This window comes from Geospiza fortis, unplaced genomic scaffold, assembly GCF_000277835.1.
Source record: "Geospiza fortis unplaced genomic scaffold, GeoFor_1.0 scaffold279, whole genome shotgun sequence".
NCBI lineage: Eukaryota > Metazoa > Chordata > Aves > Passeriformes > Thraupidae > Geospiza > Geospiza fortis.
In genome coordinates this window covers 2356179-2375797 of record NW_005054352.1, presented here as the reverse complement: position 1 = coordinate 2375797, position 19619 = coordinate 2356179, and the positions used below count along the sequence as shown (strand labels likewise).

General features: G+C 37.7%; 1 protein-coding gene across 2 annotated transcripts in view; it reads left to right on the top strand.

Annotated features, from left to right (window-relative positions):
• FAM172A (family with sequence similarity 172 member A) overlaps positions 1-19619 on the top strand; it is a 245456-nt gene that overhangs the window by 122141 nt on the left and 103696 nt on the right. For both annotated transcript variants that reach the window (XM_005423415.2, XM_031058939.1), the window contains exon 8: positions 19108-19227. In XM_005423415.2, the coding sequence (XP_005423472.1) occupies positions 19108-19227 (120 nt within the window). The remainder of the gene's footprint in view (positions 1-19107; positions 19228-19619) is intronic.

Below are 19619 nucleotides of genomic sequence, written 5' to 3'. Positions count from 1 at the left end.
AATGAGGAAATGCCATTTGATCAAATTAAAACTGTCTGGTCAATGTTCCCACTTATGCAGCTAGATTTTCCAAGAACCAGAGAATTAGAACTCTTCCTTGGTAATTATGTTTATTATTATTAAGTATTTTCTTTATTTTCATAGTAAAAAAGATAGCTGGGGTATTCAAGAATGTGTAAAAGCTGAATCTCAAAATACAAAATATCAAACTGCACTGTATTTTTGTACAAAATGAGTATAAATAAAAATAACTGTGGCAGTGTGTAATGCATTAAGCACAGTGCTCTTGAAAGATCAAAGTACTTACTGTTTCATGCTGAAGTTTCCTTAACTATGAAATAATGTACTTTCTGGCATACATTATGGCTTGTTAAAGGAACTGATTTGGTCTGGGTAATAAACATCATGTCAAACATTATGGCAGGAAAACCTGCTTAATATGTTTTGCAATAAGACAGATTTTTTTGTTCTTGAAAACATCTGCCAACTGAATTCACAAGTGAAGACAGAAAATGTCATCAATTCTGTAACATTCTTGTAAATTTAATTTCAATTTTAGCAATGCAAACCAGGAAAAAAAACTTTTGATAATCAGCATTGACTATAATACTTTTATGGAATGATTAAACACAAGCATTTTACTTTTATATAATGTGCTAATGAATGCATATGAATTTTAATACTCTTACTGTTCAGATTTTAACAAGCATATTGACAGATCATTTTAAAAGCATCTGGTTTTTAATGTGTTGAGTGGAGGATTGAATAAAATAGCTAAATATGTACATACATCCTTTTAAAAAACATATTTCTATCCTTAGTTATAAACATTACCATTTTTTCTTAGACCACCAGAGGCTGCTCTGTACATGTGGGCTAATGCTTTCCCCCCAGAAACTTCCTACCCTAGCCAGCCTTCATTTGTTACCGAAATGAACTGAAAATTTGTTGCTCTCTAACCTTTTTATATGGAAACAGATCATGCGTGCTTAAATGTAGCATGATCATTCCTTCCATTCTCAGCCATCTCCTATTCCCTACAGATTTTCACATTGACAGTGTCTTTTCCATGTTAGAAGATACTTATAAAAATGTAAATTAGTATCTTCCCCCTTCTAAACTGCCTTCACCACTTAAACAAGTATACTAAGTGGATTCTGAAATATTATGCAAAAAAATATAAATTACATCATTTGATAGCAATTTGCAATAATGTTGCTGCCCCAACAGTTGAAGGATATCAAAGAGGCAACCAAGGAAGAAGTAGGAAGTCTTACTTTTATCAGACCAACTAATGGGGTCAGGTTTTGTGGACAAAAGGATAAGTCTTTCCAAAGCCTGTATTATAGGAATTTTGTCCTTTTTTTCCCCACTGAGCTTATCTGCTTGAATAATTCTTATTACAAATATTATTTTTACTATAGCCCAATCTATAGCAGTGCCATTTCTATTAACAGCGTATTAATGAAATTAATTTTGGATGTAGCATACTTTTCATAATTAATTTTTCCTATCTTCTGGTAGAGATTAAGTAGGAAAAGATCATGTGCAACCAGTTAATATGTTTTACTAAAAATTGATACATATGGATAATTTGTGTCAGTATTTAGGGAAAAAATGGTAAAAGTTGTTTTAATACACAGTTGAGTAAGCAGTGACTATTGGCAGACAGGAAATCCTGGCAAGCGTGCAAGCACAGTTGTGCCATTTCTGCTCATTGTTTGGTGTGGCTGACACAAAACGCAGCCTGACTGGAGGTCACGGCAGAGTGTCCGCTTGTGTGGGATGACCTTTCAGAGCCATGGATTTCTTTCACTATGAGGATTGAGCCGTTTCCCAACATAGCCACAGTCCCGCCAGCTGCCAGTTTCACCCTGTGGCCATCTCTGGGCCAATGACCTACCCTCTGACTTGGCAAGGTGCATGCCTGCTCTTGTCCAAAGCCTGTGTGACTACATTAGCCTGCTGCTGAGACAAAGCTAATAAGCTGTTTATTCCACCAGAGGAGACAAAATGACAAGCTCTAGGCAAACAGCTCCTGAGAGGTAAGGGACATGTTCAGCAAAGAGAATGTCTGTGGCAAACGTGGGCGTCAGGACTTCAGCCCCTAGAGTCTCATGCTGATGTTTCGTTTCCCCTTGTACAACAAACAATGCCTGTTCTTTTTCCCCTTTTACAACAGCCAGCGTTACTTTATCTGTACACATCTGAAATACCACATGGTTTTACTCTGCCCACTTTTAAAGCCTGTTACTTCCTTATGTTCTTGAGAAGTCGCTTTCACTTCTAAGCAGCTGCAAAATCAAATGCTGATAGTAAAAAGCTCGTGAGAACTGCCTAGAAACTACCATGGTGTTGTTCTTGCCCCATGTAGTGCTGGACACTGGGCATTCAGAGTTGAGAAGACACTGCAGGTCAAGTGCTGAACATAGATGTGTAGTGACATTTTGAGCGCTCCAGGAACACCTGGAGAGATCTAGTCTTGCAGAACGTATGCCACCAGAGACCTGCACCACTCTAGCCCAGCAGCTGGAAGTTAAACATATACCATGACACTTAGCACCTGCAGTTAGGCTACCACATCATTCCTAAAAGGTCAGATAAGCTTTAAGTTCTTACAGTAGTTTCTGTAAATCAGGAAGAATATGTATGTCATGTTTCATTCTACAGATACTACAATGAATAGGCATCTTATATTAAATAGCTAAACTGTGGAGAATTTAAACTACTGTTCAATAATTTATGCATAGGCTATTTAGCATGAGCAGCTAACTTAGGTATTTTTAATAATCCTGAAATTATAAAGAATTCTTATAGTAAATCTTGTATTTACAAATTCTGGAAAGTTTTATTTGTCTTCTTTTCCTTGAGTGATTGAGAAGTCAGAGACACGGATAATCAGTGAAGGGAAATCCTGTAAATCTTCAAGAACACCACTGGCTCTTCTCTCTGCTATACCCTCTCTTTGTTCTGCATTTCACAAGTATGTTTTAATCAAAGAAAAGGAATAAATCAGGACCATCTAGCTTTGGTGTCTTTCAGATATCCATTACATGATACCATGTAATGACACATGTCCATTGTCAGATCCAGCTCTTAAAATGCGGGGCAAGCCATGTAAGTTTACAAAAGAAAGAACCAGCTTGCATTTCTCCTCGTACCACAAGCTGTATGGTGCTCCCATGGTGCTGAAAAAAGATTCTTGCTCACAAGTCAGAAGAGTCCTCCTTCCTCTCAGATGGCATTCAGGCTCATAAATGTGGCTAGTTTGTGGGGTAATGGTGGAGAAAACTGGCTCAGCAGAATGCAGACATATTTGTTGAAGGAAAAAGTGAATAAAATCACTCAAGCATCTTGAACGCTAATATTGGCTGGTTTTGATTGTAGACTGATTGCACCAAAGGACTGCAAAGACCTTCTAGGTCTTCTAAGCCAGAGCAAATTGCGCTTTGCCGGTATCCTTTATCGTTTATCTAACAAAGCGCAAGGATTGTAGCTGATATCCAAAAACAAGGATAATATTCTCTAACCTTCTGCACACAGTTGCATGTTTTGCTACTAGATTTCAGTGTGTTTGGTAAAATTGGCAGAAGGAATTTAGCAGGGACTTGAGTGGCAACATACACCTTTTTGCAAAACTTGAATGTTCTTCACGTGGGTTTTTCTTGGTCAGCCATGAGACACTTAATATAGTGAGAGGTGATAAAAATTAGTTTCTAAGATACATATTTGTAGCTATCTTAAGCTGAAGACCGTTATTGCAAATTAACCCTTTTCTTTGGAGACATACCACCCCACCAAATCCCTCTAGAAATATTTATTTAATTTATCAAATATATTTATTTATTTTAGAGAGGAGGATATGAGGGCTGTACTGCAGTGCATGGAGATCAGAAAAACATTTGTGGAGTCTAGGAACTGAATGTCAGCAGACAGGGAACTGGGGTACAGGATGCACAGTAAGTTCAAGGATTTTTTCACCTCATCTGCTGCAGAAAACAAAGCGTAAATTCAGGAAAAAATATGAAGGGGGGTAAAAAAATCTAGCTTATGGGACTAAGTTAAATCTAGTGGTTCCCGTGTAGGCTGTTTGGCTGCCTGCATCAGTGACAGCTGCCAAGGGGACTGGAAATAGTGGAGGAGACAGAGGCGTGGAACAATGTAGAATAAGCTGCCCAGGAAGAAATGCTGGTTTTACCCTGCAATTCATAGGTGGCTGAAATTTGAAAAATTAAGTATTATAGCAATTAATTAATTTAATTTAAAAATCCCTACGAGTTAAGGATTTTACTAACCAAAACCCTTACTTCTTGTGAATTTATATATTGTGTGAGGTTATTTTGAATTCTTTATATCTTGAACAACAAGGCTGATCTTTTTAATCAGTTTGTTGCCATCACTCTGCAGGCAAAGAAATATGCTTTATTGGGAGTCTTTAGAAGACCTTTTTTGTCCTTTTGTTTTTGCTATGTCTTAGTGAACTCCATATCAGATCAGCACTCCCCCAGAATTAGGTTTTACTAAGTTCAGAGCCATTAGCTTCATTTTGATAGTGTCCAGGCAGAATTCATTCCTAGTCTGTTTTACAATTATCTCAGACTTTAATTCATCTAAATTTTGAGAAATTTTCCTGTTCCTCTCTCAGCTGAATCCTTGGTTTTTTCTCTATCTCTCTGGATAAAAATGGATTCTAAACTGATCAAAAATGGTTTTGTCTTTTGTGGTTGGAGGTGTTGGTAGCAGGTTTTCTTCCCTGAATGGGCTGCATGCTGTTCAGACACATTGTTCTACACTTTTGTTGTTTAACAGTTGATTCTCATTCTTTTTCTCTGTCTTTTTTGATCAGTGCTTAGCAAGAATGAATTTGTCGATACCCAGTGGGGTGTGTTTTGTATATTTTCAAGTAAAACTTGAATTTTTATTTGTTTTCCCAATAGATGGCACTGCTTGGAGAGAAACTAGTAAGTGAGATTGATGTGCATTTAGAATTACCAAGAGTTGTATGTGTTGAGGAGACCAAAGATTTTCTGGGCTCTTAAGCAGCACTTTGAGATCTTCTTGTCTGGTACTTCTAGTAAAAACATGGTATGAGAAAACTATCATGCAAGTACACATACAAGTATGTGCACACAGGCACTACCTACAGCAAAGCGCACAAAAACTGCTCACCTTCTTGCATGTTTGGCATCCTCTGAACTCCATAAGATGGCCTCTGACTTAACGCAGGCTATGACAGACATAGGATACATGAGACTGGAAAGGTATCTTTTTCCCAAAAGCAAAGATTTAATCAGTGTATCCAGCTATATAATATAGCAAGGGATTTAAAATTTATTTAGTTCAGGCAATACAGCTGGTAGTTCATAAGCATCTGCAGTGTGTTCTTTTGGACTGGTGTTTCCTTGCAGATGTTCATTCATTCCTATCTCCTATCTTTTCCACCTGCTGTGTAACTGAATAATCTGATTTCATGGATCTTGCCAGTTCAGCCTATGTCCTATAAAAGTGGGCAATTACCACTTAACTATGTCACAACTACTCTGTTCTTAACCTGAGATAAGAGAAGCTTTAATTGCATGTAGACATTAAGATGACAGATTTTTATATCTTTGGGATCTGGTTTGCTGAGGAATTCTTTTGAATTTATCAAATAAAGTAATGAAGAAATTTAGCAAAGCTTAGGTTGCCTAAGTAATTTCGAAAGATTTCCAGATGTGGCTTTAGGCTTCAATGCATCACTGCCCTCACACATTCCACTTTGTAGCAGATCTCCCTACTTCTCTATCTACTCTGCTTTTCATCTTTGAAAAATGAACAAACACATTTGATGACAGGATTGTGTTATTTATCGTATGTCCCTTGCACTGGTTGAAAAAAAAAGGTAGGCTTACATTTAATGACTGTTGATTTTCTTTAAATCCATTATCAGTGAAGACTGTGTATGAAGTTCTCCTCAGTGAGTTATGTCAAGCTTTCAGATGCTGCATGCAGATTCTGACTGCATGCAGGCTCTGAATGCATTGCCTTAAGTGAGTAAATGAGTTATGGATGTGATAGATCTTAAAATAACAACATTTGATTGATTTAAGACCACTTGTCTTAAATGCCTTTCTTCTGCTGTTTGCTGTTAGTTCATTATGTTCTTTTACCATTTCCTTTCCCTTTCTGTTTTGAGCTACTCTAGCTAACTTATAGTTTGGCTGATGCATAAATTGATTTTTCTCTAGTGGGTGCCAAACTGTGTTGTCGCTGGAGCAGAAGTTGAGACATTATTGTTACTCTGTTACACTGGTGGTAAATAACCATGACATCGTTTTCTAAGAACACTATGAATAGAGCTGTTTCTACTGAAAGATAAAGTGACCAGGCAGAGTTCAGCTTTGCTAGACTATCAAAGGCAGATGGCAAAAGATGACTGACTACTGCCTCACTTGTACTGTGGGTCCACAGAGCATACAGATTTGGAAAGGTAATGTTATGGCATGGAAGTAGCAGAAATTATTTCATGTCCAAAGTGCTGTAGTCATCTTCAGGACTTCTCTGGAGTGTGTGCAAATGCCTTTAAATCAAGATTTGAGGAGCTTTCACAACGTACATTTCTTCACTTCTGCAACACTAGAACTATGGAGCTCCCACATTCTTGCTTTAGTTGGAAAGTATGAGGTATGGCAGTTGTGACCGGTCATGGCAGAAAGCACTTTGAGCATAGTTTTGGACTAGGTGACCCTCGGATGTTCTCTCCAGCTGCTGTAGTTCAGTGATTTGACATTACGAAGTTTCAACTCAGCCCTTAAAGAAGTATTTGATCTATGAGTAGACTTTGTGGACATTGTGAAGAGAGGCAAATTTCACTGTCTCAGAACATTTAGTACTACTGAGGTTATGGTTGGCCATCCACACTAGGAGAGGTAGGTGATTTAGACCAGAAGCTTACCAAGCTATCAGCATGGTTAAAACAATGTGATCTTGCACGTGTACTGCTACAGAAATGCATATAAACCCCTACATACAGGCATTGATATTTCTTGGCATTTATAACACTGGGGTGTTGAGCAAATATTCAAATATTCATTCATTCAGAGCTCAAGAATTTCCCCAAGACAGATTATTATCTTGAATTAGCCGGAAGGACATTCAACCAGAACAGCAGTAGGAGTTTTTTCACATGTGTTGTCCAGATGTTATTAGCATGACCATTCTGGAATAACGGGGAGGATACAAGTAGTGCCCAAATCCTTCCTACTTCCTTTCCTTTGTTATATTTTCATCAGAATTTTGTCTACCTTGCTAATTTGAGTCCACGAGATTTCATGTTCAACTATAAAGTGGTTCTTGAGTTTCAGAGTAAAAATGCCCTGTGACGTGTAAATAGATCATTTGCAAAGAGCATGTTTAGGAGTGGATAGACATGACAGAATTAAGAAGTCTGTCCTTTATTAAAGCATTAGCAAAAAGTTGTTTAATTAAGCCTGTACACAACTGCTTCTTAGAAGACTTTGTCTAGCAAAGCTTAGCTGCAGGCCAGTGCATTGCCTACAGGTTGCCTTGAAGCCCCTGTGCAGAAACATTGCTTCTCTTCATCTCTGACACCTATGTCATGCCCATGTGAATGAAGAGTTACAAATTACTTATGAAATTTTTGTCCAGTTTTGTGGGAATGCTGGACCTCCAAACAAGTCCGTGCTGCTTGGGTGTTTGGTCATTGCACTCAGATAGAATGAACATGATCACAGGAATTTCTAGGATGCCTGGTACCTGGCAGCTGTGAGTTCTTACCACTCATTTTCATCTTTATTACTTAACAAGATTTAAAAAACATATAGAAACATTTATATAGAAATGTATAGAAACATTTGCTCTAATAGAGCTAACAACAAAAATAGAAAAATATGTTCAACATAGATTGTTAAACAGTGCTCTACTGCTTATTATAAGAGCTGTCAGAGCTCTTCCAGCATCTCAGTTAGCCTGAAAATCTGGTTAATCAGCTTCTAGAGGGCAACCAGAACTAGAGACAAGTTACCCAGAGACTTATTGGGGTTACAGCTTTAATGCTGACGCCATTAAGGACAGATCCTGCAGTTACCCAGATCCATTCTTCTGCACAATCTCTTTCTTCTCCAACACAGAATGGAGTCGGTCCTTCTTCTCTTTTCCTGTTTATCCAGGGAACTTCTGTTAGAATTGTTGTCTTTTTTCATCCTGATGTAATGGTTTTTAGCAAACTCAAACTTCAGATGATAAATGTCAGAGAACTAATTTGTAAGATGGACATCAGCATACAGAGGAGTTCAAAAAAAGGAACTAAAAAAACAGGTTTTGTTTTTCATTAAATCTCAATAAAGATCTTTGTCTCTAAAACTAAGTAATGGTTTGAATGAGAGAAGGCTGCAGGTGTTCCAATGCACTTAATCTTTGTCTTAAAATATGTCAGACAAATGGTGTTTTCTAATAATGGATTAATGTGGCATTAAGGCCTATTTGTAACAGTAGCAAAAGTGGCATCTGTATGATTTTTTGAGGGTTTTTCTTATCCCACACAGCAAAATAGACATAGATTACATATTTTATATAAGATATATATTCACAGGAACTTCAGTTATCCCTGGAATTTCTGTTCTGTTGTTGTTCAGTCTATAATCTCAATAAGACTCCCAATGTTTGGACTATGCCACCTGAGTTACAAGATTGCTTCTAATTTTCCAGTTAGGTCAACCAAAAAAATTAAGATATGATAGAGGATCGGTGGGAAAAATTCATATCAAAACAACTGCTCACTATGTCATTATGACAACCTGCTGTAACAAATGTGCTTCTGTTTTAATTTATGACAATTAATTGCTAAAAGTAATTTAATCTGACAGTGGCAAGGTGTTGAAAGACTCCTGAAGATGTCATAAAAGTGACCTTTCTGCCCATGTGCAACCAAAAGCCATTTTTAACAAGGAGGCTCAAAAACAGTACAACTTCTTTTGTACTTCGTTAATTAGTTATTGATTTGAAACAATGCTCTGCCAAATATTGTCAGATTAGCTAGACGCCAGGAAGGTCACAGTGTGACAGTCTAGTCCTGGTAATCTTATGGTTTATAAGAATTCTTTTTTACTTTGAACCTTTTGTTCTGATATCCTGAGAATTACATTTCCTGGCTTTAGCATCTGTGCTAATTTAAAATACAGCCAAGCTGTCTGTTATGTAATTGGATGTTTTGAGTTGTTAAAAAAAATTGCAATGTGTTAGAAGAAAATTGCTGTTGATCTAATATCTAATGATCTTCGACAACAGCGATGCACCACTACTGCAATGTGAATGGTCTTGCTAATCTGTGTGGAAAAGAGCCTGTTTTAATGAAATAATCAACACGAGGGAATCACAGAGTTCAAGACAGAGGTACGACAGGCAAGTTCTGAGGTTGTGTAGCAACTCATTGGGATGAAAGATCATTTCCTAGGGTACATTATTGTGAAACAAAAATAACAGAGGTGCATCTGCACAGGAAAATGAGGAAGCCGAATTCAGGGTTAAATAGCTAAACATTCAACTTTTCAGTTTATTCAAATGAGAGACAACAGAAGATCCAAATCTGAATTTCAGATTGTGTTTGTCTTTAGATAATTATAAGCTAATGACAGTTCCTTCAAATACAATTAACTGTAGTCCTCTACGTATTAAGGCACTTAACCAGATCTTTGTAACTGTGCATTAAGTAGTATATCAGTTTACTTAAAGCACTGCGCACTTTCCAGTCTTTATTAACAGAAATAAAATAGCTTTGAGCCTGTTAAATCTTTCTTTCACTTAAATAACTACTCTTGAGTGTAATAAATAGAGATGGAGAAGTGAGAACAGTACAGAGCAAAGCCATTCCATTTCATTTAATTCGCACAAAACATATAAACTCTGTAACAGAGATTTTACAGTTGAGGTTTGTTCTGAAACCATAGCTGTTAATGAAATACTAAATTGTTGCCTTACTTAAATGTGTTGAAGTTTGTGTAGATCCGTTGTTTCCTGTGGTGGGGAAAGCTGCATTTTCCTTGGCAAAAATGGTTTTTTTCTTGCAATAGCGTGGTTTAAAAAAAAAAGTCTGTTTCTCATTACAACATATAAACAGATTGAAAAACAGGATAATAAATAGGCTTTTGAGTACTATAGGAAATAGAAAAATAACAGTTCTGCATGACTTCCATTAGGAGTTTTTGAATGTTTCAGGTGCATTCATTTCCAAAGTAATTGCTTTTAGTGTTGAGAAAAATGCGTGTAATCAGTTAAATGACTGGCATGATCTCTCTGTGTCTTATGAAAATAGTTCTTTTTATAAAAGTATTGTATTGATTTTTATTTTTTTGCCCTCACAATTAATCTTTTAATTGCCAGAAACATGGCTGCTAAGGAGGTTGTCTGTGAAGATACAATCTGATGATTTGTTTAGGAAATACTCTTTTGTTCCCATAATTTGATCATACAAAAGGCAATGTTTGTTTGGGTCCGTTATGTTATAGGCAGAAATACATTGTGGGCAGAATCTCAATCCCTGAGATTGAGTAGTTTGGAAAGAAAAAAGTACAAGGAGACATAAAAAAATGTAAAATGTAGGTATCCGTAACAGTACTGAAATGCAGCTTTGCAGTCTTTGAGTATTTTTACCAATTGGAATATCTTTGGCCAAGCTGCTATAGTTGTTACTTAAATTAGAATGTGTAAGTCCACCTGGAACCCTGCAAATTATATGGAAAAGGGAAAAAATACACAAAAATCAGGATGTCTGTCAGAGAGCTAAAAGGGAAAGCAGTTGGCTTTTTTTCTCAAGTAAAACCTCCTCTGATTAATTACCCTCCTTCCTCCTATTTATTTTCTTCTACAACTTTTTCATCTCACTGAGTCAGCGATGTTCCTGTGCCCAGACTAAAAAAGACGAATATCATATTTGTGTCTACTTACGTTTTTCTCTTAATTAACTTATTGGTGAAGGTCATAATTAAGAGCCACTGAGTAACTGGTTTTGCCTGATTTTTTCTTGGTTTTGATCACCTTTCCTGCACTTTACTAGAAGACAGTTGGGTGGTGATGGCAAGACTTGCCAGACTCCAACAGAAGTAATAATGGGAAAACCCAGACTTGAACAACAGCCTGATAAAATTGTTTACTCTGGCTGACAAGCAGATACTTTAATAAAGACAATATAATAATATTTGAAACTTAATTAAGCCTGAAATCCAGGATTTACTTTGTAAATAGCAAACCCTTTCAGGTTACAAAGCCACTTGAATTTCCAAATAAAAAGCTGAAGTAAGGAGAGCATTTGAACAGAGAAGCAGAAGGTATTTGCCATGCAGAGAGGCTGAGTCATTGCAGAGTGAAGGACATGGATAACGTTTGCTGCTTTCTTTATTTTTGCACAGATCCATGTCCAAACTCACCCTGCTTAACTCTCAGTTCCAATGCAAATATAAGAAATTCCACCTGCAACACCAGCCTCCTAAAAATGCTCATATATCATGTAACATCTACATGCTTCTGACACAGTGGTGCTCTGAAGGCCTCCTATGCAGTCCCACATTTGCCAAAAAGGAGGTATAGTATTAAACCAGTGATGCAATAATGCAGCTAAGACCAACTGGCATCTCTCTGGAGAGCAGTTGTGGGCACTGACTGTGTTGCTCTGTGGTTTCAGGGCATTGTTGAGCAGGTTTCAGAACTGTTGAAATATTTTAAGTGAAGGCTTGGAGGCAGCACCTGTGGTCAAGAGAGTGGAAAGTGTTTTGATTTCTAGCTTGTTCCTCACCAGGCAGAGGTGGTTGGAGCACCTTGGAAACAGGAGATGAGAGTGGCTTGGGGTTTTTTAATCCAGAAGTTGCTTTAGGTTTTTGGTTAGGAACTGTAGTGATTGAGGGTTTAGCTGGAAAAATGCTTTTCTGTCTTGGAGTTGCCTTTTTTTTTTCTCTTGTGTGCCATAAAGCTGCAGTATAAAGCAGAAAAGTAACTCCCTCCTGCTGCCCTAGCCCTAGCATGTCAGGATCCAAGCTTGCTCTGTTGCACATATATACAGAGCATAAGTCTGAATTTTATTTCCTGACCACTCTCACCAGGGAAAGCCCAGCTTGCATTTGAAGTGGGGAAAGTGGGACAGGATCTGAAGTCATCTTCAGTGGTAATTGTGGTGGGAGCTGGGGAGAGCAGGAGCCCTGGGGAGGAGCCCAAACACAAAGCATAAAAACCATGGCTAGACATCAGTCTTGCATTAGCTAAAACTTGTAATTTTAAGTATAATCTCAAGAGTTGTACCATAGCAAAATGCTTTGTCATACCATGAACATCATCCTACGTTATCACCACTTCGTCCCAAACCAGCTCTCCATCCCCTCTGGTCTGGTGGAGGAAATTTAAATTTTGCATCAGTCCACCAATGCATTTTTGATTTACATCTTTTATTTGGCTATTTGATGTGCCACATATTGCATGTTTCATGGAACACTTCTTGTTTTAGCAGGACTGTTGAGATTGCACGCTTTCCTGGTAAATTGTTGGCAGTTTTGGTGGTGGGACTATCTTTAACTCAGTATCATGGACATTTAACTGCAAAATGTAAGATTTCTGGTCTTCCTTTGTGCTGCTGACTCTGTGCATACAACATTACTTCATAAGGGGCTTCATAAGCAATATTGGAAACACTTCCATGACCAGCCCAAATCACAAAATAGGTACAAGAAATTGAAACAGAAACATCTCAAATAGATTTGGGAATAAACTGAGATCTGTAATACAAAAAGAAACCAACTTCAAGTCACTTTGCCATATTGCTTTCTGAAGGCGTTTGCCGGATAACAACCTTGGCTATGCTATTTATATCCTGCAACTCCACAAATGACCAGACTTAGCTGTTGAGATACCTGGTCTCTCCTTGTGTCTCAAAACTGGCTGCTGCCTGCTGCTAGAGTATGTATCTTGCCCCATAACCTCAAAAAGTGCCCTTGAAAAGATGGTACAATTTTTTATTTCACCCCTTCTTCCTGCAAGTGCAAGAGTATGGCATTTTTACATCTGAAGACTCATGATTTAATCCCTGCTAAGGTCATAAGTAAGGAATTTTGGAATACAGATGCTGAATAAAATAACATCACTCATGCATTTGCATGATTTTGATGTTGAACCAATGCAGATACAATGTTCTGTGTTTCATAGAGCTACACCAGACATTGGTGACCATGAACCCACTCTGCACAGCTGATCAAATCCTGCTGAGTATTGTGGTTTTAATATGGCAAAGTATGCAAGTAAAATCCATGTAGAGCCCATAAAAGGAGGAAAGAAATGTGTCCTCTATTCAGACTTTCAAGGCCAGAGCATCAGCTGTCTATGGTTTCATCTCTTCTCCTCTTATTTTCTCTCATGTTGTCTCACTCAGGACACAGCAAGTAAAATAACTTGGTTGACTCACTGCCCAGTCTTCATCATCCTTGCTTTCCTGTGTTCTTTACATGACCTGCTAAACTGAATTTCAGATACATGTCAGATTTAGGATTTGGTATAATTTGCCTCCACTGTCACTTTTCCTCCACTATCTTCCCCACTCACAACTGCTTTGCTGCTGAGATGGTCTTGGTGCTTGTTTCTGCAGCATCCTTTTGTCTGGTTTCACACAGCTGCAATTGCCTCTGTACAGAAGATACTGCTATGGCATGGTTCCTGAAAGCCATGCTTCCTGAAAGCCCAGTTATTTAAGAGTTGTGCAAGAGCCAACCCATCTTCATGTTTACATATCTCCATCTATGTAGCATACAGATTAGCATTGCCTGTTGTCAGTAAGTAAAGCAGAAATACAATTCCTACTGTTAATAAAAGATCCCTGCTGTCTCTTGGGATCACCTCTTGTATTGTAGTAGGGAACCTTTCTCAAATAACTGTGCAAGAATTCTCTCAACTCTGTAATTGAAAAGGTAATAAAGATTTTCAGGTAGACGGGATGCTTCCTAATACACTGGAATTTCTCAGTTAAAGTCAAAATCCAGTTAAATGTCCTGGTCTGGACACTTTCAACTCTTGTCTTCATGTACTCATGCTGCAGAAATATATTAATACAAAATGCATACTTCCACTTCCTTTCCTGTTTTCAGTTTATATCCTCTTTTTACTTTAATCCTCCTCTGTGGTTGTAATGCCATGGCCACTGTCTTTGCCATGGGGGAAAAATCACATACTGGCTGTTTTTTTGGCTTGTGTTTCAGCTTTATTGCCCTTGAAGCTATCCTGGTTCTCGGCCAGGACAGCTAATTTTTTCGCAGTAACTGTGAGGGAACGGAGTCTGGAGGCATGTGGGCATGTCTAGATTATTATTCTGTATCACCTCTTGTCACTGTCAGGGCAGAAATGCTTCCCAGAAGGAAGGGGAATGGCTTGTGGTCAGGAAGAAGAGCATGAGTGAAGAGGATTTGTCTGCCATTTTGTTCATTTGTGGGTCACACTGGATCAGCTTGGGCTCAGTGAGCATTTTTTGCACGTAAATCACCCTCTTTTTTGTGTACCTTTCTTATTAATAGTGTTACTATTAATGTTTGTTTTCTTATTTCATTACTGTTTCCAGTAAACTCTTCCTATTTCAACCCATAACCTCTGTCTTGTGTGTCTCCCACCAGACACAAAGAGCAGAAGAGCAGTGGGAGGAGCAGTGTCTGGTTTGGATTAGTCTTGGTTGGGGGTATCACTAAATTAGGGAGTAACATTCCTGAACCATGACAAAAGCCTCTTAGACCACGTCCTGCATGGAAATTTTGGAGCTGCTCTGGTGGTAGTAACCCATCGTATAGTTTCACTTTGGTCTCCCTAGTGAAAAAGTTTTTGTCACATGTAAGGCAAATACTTGCAAAAGGAGTGAGAAAAATGCAACAGGTGATAAGCATCATTTAGGACTCATGAAAGGCGCTGTTGTAACAGGATATTTTTATACTTACATGAATTTAAGTGTCATGATTTTTTGGAAGGGTTAGGGTGAATTGCAAAAGTTTACCTGCCCTGAGGCTCCCTGAGGCAATGGGACAAACTGTACACAACTGTCAAGGTATTACTGGTGGATAAGATCTAGCATCAGAGCCTTCAGAGCCTTCTATATCCTTCTGGCCTCTCAGACAGTGTGCAATTCTGTTCTCCCATATTTAACTCATGTACCATACTTGTTTATAGTGGCTTATCAAGCTAGAAGGAGAAATTGTTTTGCTGTGATAAATGGTAATTAGTGAAATCACCTTCAAATAAATTCTTTAAAAGCTGTATGTCATGTTTCCCTATTTGTGTGCTTTTCCTTGTCTCAGAAAAATGTGATTACTACTTCTTGATTTAAAAAAAGCCCTGAAAGTAGAAGATTACCAGATCTGAAAACTTAATTTTGTAGTCTTTATTTTTTTTTCTTTATTTGACTTTTTTTATGTTGATCTATTAGAAGTTCAAGATGGGGATCTGAGCTGCTCTGCCTCAGTAAAGCTAATAGTGGTTCAGTGCCTCCAGATTCAAGGCCTCAAGGCCTATGACTTTCTGGTAACAGGCTACTTTGGAGGGAAAAAATAAAAAAAGGAAAAAAGAAGTAAGTATAATTTGGCACTGAAACACAAAATACATGAACATGTCACAGTAAGCAGTCTCAAAGGGCAAGCTGCTTTGCAGGAGCTAATTAACCTTAGGAAATAATTACACAAATATGCAAATGTTGTTTAGACAATTCCATGTGTTATCGACTCAGGTAGTCCATCATAACTGCAGACCTTGCAATGTCTGGGTGTTAGGATCTGGCATAGTTGATAAGGCTTCAGTTGCTGCATGACTCCAACCTGGTATTTAACAATTAATGACTGTGATATTACATTGGTAAATTTAACCTGTTTTTAGAGTGCGACAGAATGTCTTATTGTATTCACAGTGTGCATACTGCTTATCTGTGTATACCTAATGGCTCCAACTGTTAAAATGTTATATACCTTTCGACTCCTAGCACTAGCCATGCTGGAAAAAATGGCAGACCAAAATATGAGTTCATTCCCTCCACATTTCTGCCCAATGGATGGCCCAGGAGTAGCCTTGTTTGGATTGCTTTGCATTCCATAAACATTGCACTAGGGCCTTTTCACATCATACAGTTCTTAATCTTTTCTTCCCTTCATGTCTAATTGTATATATAATGATCAAGAGGAAGGGTTTTCAGAGGGATGGACACCCACAACTCCAAAGAACCAGACCACTTATTTGACATAGAATTACCTGCTGTAAGTGACCAGCTTTCACAGTGGGAAGTCTAAGTTCAAGTTATCCTGCATGTCTCCAGCTCAATCTGTTTCACAAACGAGAATGCATTCAGCCTGAGGTGCCTTTTGAGGTATATAGTGTGATTTCTCCAGGCTAATGTCCATTCATTTCTGTACACTTGTGTAATTTCTGTACACTTGTGCAGATAATTGTGTAAACTCTGACTGGAAGACCCCCTCTCTATCAAATAATTTAACAATGTTCTATGTAAGTGCATTCAATTTAGCTTCAGTGAAATTACAGAAAGCAACAGCTGCCTGAGAGTGTCCCTTTTCATGCTGAAAATGCAGCATACTGTCTTATAATTTAATCCAAGCCAGGTAGTAGAGGTTAAACCTCAGAGACCCACTGCAATTTGAAATCCTAAGGAGATCAGCTGTGCACTGCTCCTGCAGCTGGATATTCCATGTACACACCTGGAGCCAGGTCTGAGGTATTTGTAATAAGGGCTAGTTACATGGGAGAAAAATAAGCAGATGCTCTGAAGAAACGGCTTTTCTTCTAATTATTTAGGACTTCTCCAGACTCCTTACACATACGTACTTTTCTTACCTTGTTTAGGGTTTAGCAGAGTGTACAGCAACCCAGTTTATCCTGACATTTTATGGTTTGGATTTTTTTTTTAAACTGGTAATAAAGGAAGTGACAGTCTATGCTTAACTCGTTCTAGCTCATTTCTTTTTGCTTTTATAGAATCCTGTTGAATCTTTGTACTAGACTGTGAAGCTGTGAAGTTATTAATTTAGTTTACTAGACCACTGGTTATGCTTTGATTGGTGAAAGCTTTTTTGGGCTGAGTTCAGAAGCTTTTTGCTGATGTCTTAGTCTTGTGGAACCTAAAATGGTGTCTTTTACTAGCAGTGTGTCAAATAATAAATACAAAGTAACTTGAAAATGCTGTAGTATGCAGAAAAAATGTCCTCTTTTTCTCTGATTTTTAAACAGCATTGGGTATCTGTACAAAAATTGCTGTTAAAAGTATCAATGCCAACATTATTATCGAAAAATAAGTACCTGCTGTGTACATAACTAAGATAAATCTTTTAGATAAATCAGTAATTCTGAAACTTTCTCAGTGTTTTAATGTATTTTTTTTCCATACAGATTATAGAGTACATCACTTTTGCATAGGAAACTCCTGTTCAAGTTGTCCTTCAGCTTTATCTTAATAACTGGTTTGTCAATCATATTTTCTTTATGTAATTTCTTCTAAAAAATTTCCCTCATTCCTCACAAAGGGAGGAGTCTTTACTTTCTGTACAGATCTATACAATCAAATTTAAAAACAGCAACAAACGGTTTTGAAATAAGTCCTTTCCTATACTGAGGTAGTTTATAATAGGTGATACAGAATTAGTTAAAACTACATTCTGTCATAGTCAATGAAGAGCAGAATCTGTCCAGGAGTAAGAGAAACTCCAGTTTTTCTGTCTTAAAATGATTGCTGCTGAGGTAGAATCATTATTCTAAAAACTTTGAGTCAGGACCCATAAACTATTTGTTGTCATCTCACTCTTACTTAGAAAACAGGGTATGAGAATAGAAATAAAAGCCAGAACCAACCACATTATTTAGGTGTGTCTCTTCCCACTGATTTTAAACAATTACAAGAGCTTAAATCCCCAAAAGTAGTTGCAGAATGGAATTGAGATCTAGATCACCTCAACATTCTTGATTAATTTCAATAATTCACACTGTGTAATTAGCAGCTTCTGATTACCAGGGGCTTTTACTGGTTTGTACTTTCTTTCTGCTAAGGAAACGAGGCTTTTCTTGTCTGTGTCTGAGTGAGCTAAGGATATGAAGTTGTTGCTGGCACCAACCAAAGGGAAAAGGGATGCAAACTTTAGGAAATTACATTACCTTAACTGATCAGCTCTTTCTGGCATTCAAGACTCTGGAAAGAGCCAACATTGTTATCCTGGTTGTGTGAAATGCTGGCAGAGCAGAGTACCTAGCAGAGCATCTTATTCTTGTTGCCTGAGACTAGACGAAATTTGTAGTTGTGACCTCAACAACCCAAGAAAAAGGGAAAATCTAGAGGGATATAGTTCTTTCCAAGAGCTTCAACGATACAGTTACACAACCGTGAGTTTCGATGAGACTGCACTAAAATCAATGTTTGTCCCTCTAGTGCCTTCTGTGACTCTTACCCTGGCTGACTTTGACAAAATCTTATTCAATAGTAAGAAAACATGGTCCCCTAGCTACCAAAAACTCCAAAGTAATGGCTGCCACCAGTCAACAGGTGTTTTGTTTGCACCATGTCTCATAGTCTACAGTCACAAAAAGTAAGGTTTGAAAGAGTAGTTGCAAATACCACAATTTTAATCTTAGTTCAGGTTTCCAATGGCTCATAGTATGAAAAAAAGGTAAAAATTGAAATTATAGGTCTTTACCAACCAAAATTATATATTTATATTGTTCTTAGCTGTTTTTATTTACCAATCTAAGGCATAAGTACTTTAAACAAACCCTCAGTGAACAAACATTTGACGAAAGAGTTGTCAAAAGAATGAAAATATGAGCTATGACTCATAATTCCTATGAATGGCTCTGTTTAGCAGAATTGTCATTGTGGTATTTACGTAGAATTTTGCAGATGCATAATTTTGTTATACTTACTAAAGTAAGCTCAGAAAGCAACAGTTTTACTGCCTTTATTTAGACAAAAGGATCTGTTCTCTTTTTGATACTCTCGTGTGCATTCGTTTAATCTTTATTTTAACAAAACATTCTAACATATAGGAACACATTTTTAGAGAGAATTGCCATTTTTTAAAAGACAATTGTCACAAACGTTGTTTCTTTCTGCAGGATAATGGCTCTCCTGAAGAACATGCGATTTATGTTTGGGACCATTTTATTTCCCAGTCAGCTGCAGAGAATGTATTTTTTGTTGCTCACAGTTATGGTGGACTTGCCTTTGTAGAGTTGGTAAGTGTGAATTCTCCATTGCTGTCTTTTCTCAAGACTGTCACAGATTTCTACATTCTTTGTGATCACTACATTGAAAGTAGCTAGGCAGAAACAGCTGCCAGTGGTCGTGTACAAGTTGGTCAGGATTTCTTCACAGCCAGAAGGTTGCTGCATCTTTTCTAGTTCTGAGATAGACAGTAAGGTCCCAAGTGTGCATGAACCTGAAAGACTGTGGGGAAACAGAACATGCTGCATCCTTCTTGTCCAGACTCTGTACTGAAAGGCACCAGTTTCTGCTGTGGGGCAGAAAGACCTGGAGGCATATGAGACTAAGGACATATAAGAACGGTTTTAAAGCGAAGTCACAGATACAAATGCAGCTTTTTCTATATAGATTGGAACTGAGTGTG